Source organism: Indicator indicator, chromosome 1 (assembly GCF_027791375.1).
Source record: "Indicator indicator isolate 239-I01 chromosome 1, UM_Iind_1.1, whole genome shotgun sequence".
Classification (NCBI taxonomy): Eukaryota; Metazoa; Chordata; class Aves; order Piciformes; family Indicatoridae; genus Indicator; species Indicator indicator.
Genome location: NC_072010.1, coordinates 126,952,592 through 126,962,368, shown reverse-complemented (window position 1 = coordinate 126,962,368; position 9,777 = coordinate 126,952,592). Strand labels below are relative to the sequence as shown.

The 9,777-nt window shown below is 49.7% G+C and overlaps 1 protein-coding gene across 1 annotated transcript in view; it reads right to left on the bottom strand.

Annotated features, from left to right (window-relative positions):
- Positions 1-1,384: 1,384 nt before the first annotated feature.
- The window catches only part of PCYT1B (phosphate cytidylyltransferase 1B, choline), a 31,810-nt gene continuing 23,417 nt past the window's right edge, over positions 1,385-9,777 (bottom strand). The window contains exons 6-8 of the mRNA XM_054385216.1: positions 6,410-6,552; positions 5,232-5,420; positions 1,385-1,591 (exon numbers count right to left, since the gene is read on the bottom strand). Coding sequence (XP_054241191.1) covers positions 1,385-1,591; positions 5,232-5,420; positions 6,410-6,552 — 539 coding nt within the window. The remainder of the gene's footprint in view (positions 1,592-5,231; positions 5,421-6,409; positions 6,553-9,777) is intronic.

Sequence of the window (9,777 nt, the reverse complement as noted above, 5' to 3'; positions counted from 1 at the left end):
CAGGCAAAAGTGCATCGTTGCTTTGCAGCCCTAAGGCAGTGATGGGGGCTGAGTGCTGCTTCCAGCCTTGGGGCCTGGGGGGGGGTCTCCCACTCTCAGAAGTCCTGCAAGTCTGAAGCCACCTCACCAAGTGCCAGCTGCAGGGCTGAATGGTGGAGCTGGAGATCAGGCAGGTCTGGCTTTGCCAAGCTGGAAGGAGATCTAGCCAGTGGCTCCAGGGGAGGGGGAAGCTACCCTTTCTGTGCTTCTCCTTGAGGCTGTACAGGTGTCATGGACAAAAAGACAATCCCCAAGCCTAACCTTGTTTAAAAGGTTCCCATTGTTCTTCCCACTTTTTCTCCCAAGTTAGGATAGAGGAATGGCCTTGGAACCCCTGCAGGGGGGTTCCTCTTCAACCCCTGTTGATGAGGAGTTTGTTTATAACTAGTGGAGTGGTGGCTGAGGACAGCAGCACTGTCCTGCTTGTAGCTGTGAGCAGCAGGGTTTCCGAGGAGGTGCCAAGGCCTTGAGATTCCACCTGTGTCTTTCATAATTCACCAGGAAAAAAATCACCAGCATCTTCAAACTGGTTCCTACACCACCACATTCTAGCTGGGACAGTCTCTTCATTTGCTTTCTTGCCTCCAAAGTGCAAAGCCAGGGAGCAAAACAGAAGTTCTCAGGTAGCTGTTCAGGCACTAGGAGCACAGAGGGTGATTTGATAAAGCAAATACAGCCCAGCTCTACCCCATACAGAGGGTATGTTGCTTGGGCAACAAGCAGCATTCAATAGCTTGATTAAATGGGTTTCCACCAACTTGGCTGGAGAGCTCTCCTGTTCCACTGGTATGGTTTGAGGTCTTGGACAGATTTCATTCAAAAAGAAAAAAACCCCAGTATCTCATTTCCTGTTTCTGAATGTATTTACTGCAGCAATGTCATTTCTTCATGTGCCAGAAGAGCTGAAGATTAGTAGTGTGCAGTACAGCTACATCTTCTCCATCCACAGGCTGCAACCACCAACGTGCCTGTGTGCTGGGGAGCTGGCAGGGCTCCTCCTGCCAGCCCTGCTCGTTGCAGAGCTCTCCACTGGCCTGGCTGCAGCAGCTGCAAAGGCAGCAATGCCTGGGCAGGAACCTGCAGAGAGATGTGTGTCTGTCAGTCCCCAGTATCACCTCTGGCAAGCGCTGCTGGCCTGACCTCCAGGCACGGCAAGGGAGCGGGGTAGAATAAGCTCTTCCTGAGATCTGCCTTGCTGTGCTCCAGTTGGTTTCCAGCATCTTCTCCCAGAGCACTTTTCCTGCTGTCAGAGGTACCCTGGCTGTTCCTCCTGCTTCTCCCCATCCAGTGCTTGAGTTCATAGCTTGCTCTTCTGTCTCGTGGGTAAAAAAATAGACCTTTGCTTTTACTTTTCATCCTCATCTCCCTCGCTCATGCTGCTGAGGGAGGCAGAGGCAGCTTTTGGGGAGGAAGGAGGGGAGGCTTTACTGAAGACCCAGGGTGGGGATGGAGAACGGGATGGAGAACGGCCTCGTGTAGGGCTGCTGTTGGGGCTCTCCCGGGGAGAGAAGGCCTGGAGCATCCTGCCGCTGCGCTCCTGGAACATCTGCTTCTGCAAAAGCAAAGCGAGAAGAAGTGAGGCACAGGGCAAGGGCTGGCTGTGGGCAGGCAGGGGCTGTGCTGCACTGTGCTGCTCACCTGGGAGACAGCTGAGAGACCTCTGCTCTGAAGCATGGCCAGTTCAGTCCAGTCAACCTTTGCCTCTTCTACCGTGCTCGTCATAACCTGGTTTTACATGACAAGCTGTTTTCTTAGCTCAGACACTCTCTGCATTGTCCTAAGCCAGCCAGGGGGAACTCCCTTGGGAGTTTTTCTATGTGTTGGTCAAACTGCATCTCAAAAAGTCAGTTTTCTGCCTGACATCTTCACATTCCTTGTTACCAGGACCTTTTCATTTTAGCACACTGAGATGAACTACTCATCTCCTACTGAGCTTTCTGGCTGGTCCAGACTTTTTTCCCCTCTTTCCCTTATCAAGGGAGGAAGTCCCAGTGCCTGCCAAATACCTGGAGCAGGCACCACCTAGACCCTGTGCAGTGAGGGTGAGAATGTCAGCGTTTGGTTGTCTTTGAAAAGAGGAACACGTGCAGGCTCTGTGTTCTGCTTTGGGCTTTATTGTTGGGTTTGAGTTGTAAAGCTGAGTGGAGGAGGTCTGCCAGAGCTGGTGCGGTGGAAGAGACCTTTCCAGTCAAGCAAGCTGCTGAATGTTAGCACCTGCGTGGCCTTGTGCTGGGCTGGGTTACAGGAGGTCCTGCGGGGCAGCTGCAGGCTTCACGTGGAAGATGGCAAAGTGAGAGCCCTGCTGCCTCTCCTGGGCATGGGGAGCAGGGAGGCTCAGCCTGGGCCGCAGCGCTGGCAGTCGGCTCGCTGGCGATGCTCGGCTGGAACGGAAGAGCCAGCCCAGACACAGGTAAGGGTCTGCTTGGGTCCAAGAGCAAAGTGCTTGTGCAGAAAGTGTTCTGAGTCTGCCTACTTCAGCAGCTGCAATCCACAGACTTCCTCAGCTTGTTTCTCCTCCCCTTCCCCCTGCAGTGACTCTGCTATGTGATTACCTTCCTCCCAGCCAAGGAGCATGTGGCTGCCCATCTTGCACTTCCTCCCCCTCTTTGCAACTCGGTATCCCCTGCCAGTGGAGAGGCAGATGCTAGCTTTTCCCATCAGGTTTCTGGTGTTTGCTAATTCTGGAGGCTAACCATAGGGCACAGACACCAAACTTGGCTGTTCCTCTATGACCTCCCTCACTTAATTTCTATCTTCATCACGTTGGCCTTCATTAAATTAGTTTTAGAGTCTGGATGTCACTGTGGTGCAGAATGACAGAACAGCTCCTGCCTGGAGCCATGATTAGCATGGTTCTCATTGCATAAAAATCCATAGCATGTAACCTACCCCTCCACTGCTGCTAGGCCCAAAATAGCCAAGAGTGCCTCAAATCTCAAGAGTTAGCAGATGGTGGTTGTTCCTGGTAAGTGGTGCCAGGAAGCATTCAGGTGGAGGAAAGTTTCTGCTGTTAACAGCTATGAGAATGTCACTGGAGCTGGCAAAGCCCTGGAGCCTGTTGAAATTCAGTGCCAGGAGTGAAAAATTTCTCTTTAGATCAAAGAATGTGAGGTTTTGTTGGCTAGACTTAGTCTGTTTCATCCTCTCACTGAAGATAACTGCCAACAGAAGAAAGCTGTTTGATAGGAAATATCTTTTTCCCTGACCAAGCAAAACACTTCTGACTCCCTCCTGCCCCTGGTGCCTTAGCAGCCACTTCAGAAAGCTCAGTAACATTGTGGTGCTTATGTTGTGGTGCTCGGGGAGATCAAAGTGTCCCAGCTTGGTTGGTATCCCATATGGGTAGGTCAAGGGAGTAACTGACTATACCTTGGACCACACAGGCCAGGGATGGAAAGTAGAATTCTGCCTTCCTGCTGAGGCCCTCAGCCAGGCTTAGGACACCTCTTCCCTACTTCAGCGAAGACTTATGTTGCCTGAGCAAGCCAGTGCTCCTTCAGCAGGGTAAGTGCCTGGCCAGCCCAGGTTGCCTCCTTTAACCTCCAAGCTGCTGGCTAAACCCACATCTTCTGCAGGAGGAGGAGGTGGTGTAATTCACCTGCCTCCAGAATGACTCTTCCCCTCCAGCTGTGCTCTAGCAGGGTCAGTAAATTAGGCCCTTTGCAGGCAAGGTTTTCCTAACAGGGATGCTCCTCAGGCTGCTGAAGGAGCAGAATAAGTGTTAATGGCTTCCTTGAAGTGCCAGAGGGTAAGACAAGGCTGGGTGCACTCTGCACCTGTACCAGAGGGGGGGAAATAATTTCAAAGCCTCGGTGGAAGCAAGCTCAGGCACACACAACCAGCTCAGGGAACTAATGCTTTGCTTTTGGCAAACTTGCTGCCAGACAAAAAAAACTTTGCCTGATGCTGAGTTTTACTGCCTGGAGTGTCCATGTTCCTTTGCTTTACCAAACAAGTGCCAGCTGGGCTTTACAGACTGCTGCTGATTCCTGCAAGGCCACACTCAGGTCCAGGCTGTAGGGACACAAACACTGGCCCTGGGTTGTAGTTGCAGCCTGTAAGATTTATCTGAGCCCCTGCTGATGTCTGAGGTGATGCAATGATCCTTGACTCCCTCTGTGCACAGAGCAGAGGGAAGCTGACCCTTTGAAGGAACACTTGGTCCTGAAGGGACACTTGTGAGGGAGACTGGCATGGAAATCCTGCCTGTGAACCTCGCTCTCTCTCTGCTGCCTGCTTGTATGTGTCTGAGAGGAGGTGAAATGAACCCCACTGCTTTCTGCTTCCATGGAGCAGCATCTCTGCCATGAGGACCTCCATGCTGGGCTGTGTGGTGCTTCTCTCTCATGCCAGAAGAGACATTTCCTGCCACATGAATCGTTTCTGGCCCCTCTGTGACTCTCTCACATGGAGGATTGCACAGGTGGGCAAAACTGCTCATGAATTACAGACATCTTGACATTTGAAAGCTGACATTTGGACCTTTTTCACAAATGGGCTTTTTTTTCTTTTTGTGGGTTATGTGGCCTTTACTTTTAGAAAATTGACGCTGGCATAAAGCCTAATACAATAATTATTTGTGAAATAATAACAGCATATTAATGGCATGCAAGTTACTGATCTAGGAATCCAGCATGCCCAGAACGATTCCTGTACTGTGAATGTCAACATTAAAAGCAACATCTAACTAAGAGTGATGAGGAAAATGAATGCTAATACCAATGTTGACACTAATAACAAGTTATCATTTTTAAAGTCTTTCCTGTTGCCAAGGCTCAGAGTTTCAAAAAGCCACAACCACCTCTTAGCTCGGCTCTCACTGATGCTTTTCCTTACAACACTGGGAGGAAATGTCACTCCTCTTGTTCTCAGCAAAGATCGCTGTGGCTGGGCCACTGCCTCAGGAAACAGGAGGCCACCTTCCCTTGCCCCTCACTTTGTAGAGCAGCTCTGCTGGGTGTAGTGTCACATTCGGCACTGTGCCTTCACAACAGACACAAATCAGCCCAGAGAATCTACAGCTACAAGTGGCAAATCCTCTGGCTGCAGTGCTGGCTGTGGGGTGGGATCCAGCAAGCAGGTCTGCAGTTACCCTGCTCTGCTGGCTTTCAAAACAAAGACTCTGCTCTTGGTCTGTGTTACAGAGGAGAAATAAAACCCACCCAGGCTTCCTGGGATAGCAGAATACCTACCCATGCTCCATCAGGTCCAAACAGCTCTAAAAAGTTGCCAATAAATTCCCTGGACTTCTCTTCCCATTTCTGAATGAGGTCATGGCTCTTCTCTTCTACCTTGTAAACAAATTCTTTTGATTTTTCTTCCACATTCTTGACTTTTTCTTTCATTTTGTCCACCTGGTTTTGAAAGCGATATTTCTTCTCCTGTTTTGAAAGCGGGGACAGAAGATGTAAGATATGAGGACTTGGAAATAATTACCCTTTGACAGCTGAGAAGAAGAAAAAAATTGCATGAATATATTCTAATCCATATGGCCGTGGTTAACTATTGCCATGGTATTTTTATAAATGCAAATTTAACATTTGTGGTACCAGTGCAGGAGGTCTGTAAAGCCTGGACGGGACCTCTGCAGATCTTAAGGACCAACCCCCTGCCACAGCAGGACCATAGAATCCAGCGCAGGTTGCACAGGAACACATCCAGACAGGGCTTGAAAGTCTCCAGAGAAGGAGACTCCACAACCTCTCTGGGCAGCCTGTTCCAGGGCTCTGTGAGCCTTATAGTGAAGAAGTTCTTCCTCATGTTGAGGTGGAACCTCCCGTGCTGTAGGGCATCCATTGCCCCTTGTCCTATCACAGGACACAACTGAGCAGAGGCTGTCCTTTCCTTCTTGACCCCCAGCCCTCATATATAGACATTGATAAGATCCCCTCTGTCTTCTCCTCTCCAGACTAAACACCCCCAGGGCTCTCAGCCTTTCCTCATCAAGCAGTGCTCCAGTCCATCATCCTTGTAGCTCTCCACTGGACTCTCAAGTAGATCCCTGTCCCTCTTGAACTGGGGAGCCCAACTGGATGTATGTCAGGATCCACCAGAGTCTGAGACTGGGGAAAGCATACCTTATGCTACAGCAGCTTAACCTTGGAGTTGCTAAAGAACAAATTTGAGAACCCCCAAGGCATAAGAAAATCTTTTTGTGAAAGCATGAGATGGAAATGAAGCTGCTGCTGAATGGGAGCAAGTACAACAACCCTCAGCTTACCAGCTGCTTCTCAATCAAGTTCTTCCCAGCTATTTTTAAAGCAGCAGGAGGAAGGAAGATAGATTTTTTTTTTTTTTCCTCAACCTTTAACACTACATTGGGGGTCCCAGGAGAGGGTTTTGGAGAAGCAGCTGCAGATGGTGTACTCACATTTATGAAGCTGACATTCAGCTGCTTGGCTGTGTACCCTCGCTGCAGGTTGCGCCGGGCGTACACGTCGTAGTCCCGGACGATCCTGGTGATGATGTCTGATGTGGAGATGCCTTCAGTTCTCTGAGTTGGGACAAACATTCCTGAGCAAAGTGGGAAAAGGAAGCCTGCTGAGGAAGCACGGCAGGACCAGGCACTGCAGCAGGTAGCTGAGGATGAACACAGAAATGCCTGACCCAAGGTAAGAGCCTTGCAGTTATGCCTGGTGTATTCCTAGTGCTTTCCTGTTGTTTCCTGTAGCCTAGGGAAAGTGCTAGGTTGCTGTACCCTTCATTTTCCTCCAGGTCTTCAGAAAGGCTGAAACTTGTCCTCTTCCCAGTGTCAGCTGTGATGTGGAAGTGGTTAGACTGGCAGGGGCTCCCCAAGCAGTAATGCTGAGTCTCATGGTTCTGGCAATTCCCCCAGTGTAGCTCTTATTTAGTGTCACATGAAGGAGCACTGCCACTTAAAGGCCATTTGCTGCCCTCCTGTGTATTTCTCACACCAACTGCTGCACCACCTGATGGTCTGTTCTGCTGACCAGTCTCTGGCCTTGGCCAAAGCCAGGAAGCACCTTCAGTAAAAAGATGTGGAAGATACCATGGAGGTGCCAGAAGCTTCTAACAGGTCCTGCACCTGCGTCACAACCACCCCATGGTAAGCTACAGACTTGGGGATGTGTGGTTGGAAAGCTACGACTCGAAGAGGGATCTGGGGGTATTAGTTGATAGTCAGCTGAACATGAGTCAGCAGGGCCCAGGTGCCCAAGAAAGCCACTGGTGTCCTGGCTTGGATTAGAGACACTGTGACCAGGAAGGACAGGGAGGTGATCATCCCCCTGTGCTCAGCACTGCTGAGGCCACACCTGAAGTGTTGTGTTCAGTTCTGGGCCCCTCACCACAAGAAGGACATTGAGGAGCTGGAGTGTGTCCAGAGAAGGACAATGAGACTGGAGAAGGGCCTGGAGCACCTGGGCTGTGAGGAGCACCTGAGGGAGCTGAGGGTGTTCAGTCTGGAGAAGAGGAGGCTGAGGGGAGACCTCATTGCTCTCTACAGCTCCCTGAAGGGAGGTTGGAGTGAGGAGGGGACAGCCTCTGCTCCTTGGTGGCAAGAGACAGGACCAGAGGAAATGGTTCCAAACTGCACCAGGAGAGGTTCAGGCTGGATGCTAGGAAATATTTCTCAGTGAAAGGTTTGCCAAACACTGGATTGTTCTGCCCAGGGCAGTGCTGGAGTCCCCATCCCCGGGGGTGTTCAAGCAGTGGTCCTTAGGGACGTGGTTTAGTGTTGACCTTTCAGTGCAGGGTTGAGGGTTGGACTGGATGAGCTTGGAGGTCTCCTCCAACCAGGTACATTCTGGGATTTCCCAGGGTTAAAAAAAGATCTGGAGAAAAAAATCAAGAAGCTTAGCAGCCTCTTGTGACTAAAAGCTATGTGATATTTTTTTCTTTCTGGTCTCTAATTAATATTCTGCTAAAAGATTATTTTAATCATGAACAGAGAGGTTTCCCTGATAGAGCCTTTCAGGCTTACAGCAGTCACTCAGGAAACTATATTTGGAAGCAGTGAAACCCACTTTGAGCCAGAAGCCTTTATAGATAGGAGCTACAAGAACATATGAGCAAAATCCAAACCCTACCCTTGCTAAGACAAAAGTGGAATTGTTTTCAAGCAGATGCATTAAGACCACCTATGAGAACATTACCTTTAGTCACTGATTTATTTTTGTATGCTTCATGGATTGGACTGATTCCTATTTTCCAAGCTGACTGTCACAGATGTGCAGAGGTTTAGTCAGCACACCATGACCCAGCTCACTGTTGTCTGTGTGCCTTCCCACCCACTGAAGGCAGTGGGGGAATGGGAACATACAGGAACCTACCTGAGGAGCTCCACAGCTCCCCTTTGCTTCTCTGCTCCCCAGGGACCCAGTGTGGGCAAATGGGAGTACTGGAACTAAGGGAAACAAACAAATGCATCCACAGCATTGGTCTGCTTAGAACAGACCCCTAGGAGAAGGGAAATTCACCACTGTAGTAATGCTGTTCTGGAGCATTGGGGCTATCATAGAATCATAGAATGCACTGGGTTGGAAGGGGCCTTTAAAGGTCACCTTGTCCAACCCTCCTGCAGTAAGGAGAGACATCCCCAACTGCATCAGGTTGTTCAGAGTCCCATCAAGTCTGACTTTGAATGTCTCCAGGGATGGGGTCTCTGCTAGCTTCCTGGGGAACCTATTCCAGTGTTCCACCACCCTCATAGTAAAGAGCTTCTTCTTGATGTCTAATCTAAAGCTACCCTTCTCTAGTTCCAAACCACTGCCCCTTGTCCTGTTGCTACACGCCCTGTAAACACTCCCTCCCCAGCTTTCTTATAGGTCCCCTTTAGATACTGGAAGGCTGCTCCAAGGTCTCTTTGGAGCCTTCTCTTCTCCAGGTTGAACAGCCCCAATTTTTTCGGCCTGTCTTCATCAGAGAAATGCTCAGCCCTCTGAATATTTTTGTGGCTGTCTTCTGGACCTGCTCCAGGTCCATGTCCTTCTTGGACTGAGGGCCCCAGAGCTGGACACAGTACTCCAGGTGAAGTCTCTCCAGAGCAGAGTGGCAGAATCCCCTCTCTCCATCTCCTGGCCACGCTTCTTTTGACACAGCCCAGGCTGCCATTGGCCTTCTGGGCTCCAAGTGCACACTGCTGGTTCATGTCCAGCTTCTCGTCCACCAGCACCACCAAGTCCTTATCTTCAGGGCTGCTCTCTATCACATCATTCCTCAGCCTGCACTGGTAACAATTACAGCACTAGATCTCCCAGTTTACATGTAAAAAAAATTCAGCCTTACAAGACTGAAGTCACTTCTCCAGCATCTCACAGTGCCAGATGCAGGGTGGACCTTTGTTTTATTGCCTAGTGAAGTAAGCTGACTCTGAAACCGTACAACAACAGTTTCAAAAGGAGAGCTGTGTGAGTCTGACACCACTGTGAGGTTTGCAGGTGGCAAAAGATCAAGAACTGCTGCTATAAAAAGCTTATTCTTTCAGCTCTGGTCAATACCTGGTCTACTGCTGTCATTGTATACCTTGAGAAGGTCACTCTGCATGACAAATTACTATCAGGCAGATTTGCTCTGAAATCTTTTTAAGTCTCCAAATAGATGTTTAGGCAGACCAGGAAAAGGATGGGTTTGCCAAGGTTTGAACCAACACCTTTAGGGAGCAAAAGAAAAGTATGATCAGTCCCTTCTCCTGTGTTGTTCACTGTGTTATAGGATAGCTGCTGCTGGCAAACATTGGCCAAATAGTACCTCCTCTGATTTAATTCAGCCTCCTTGAAC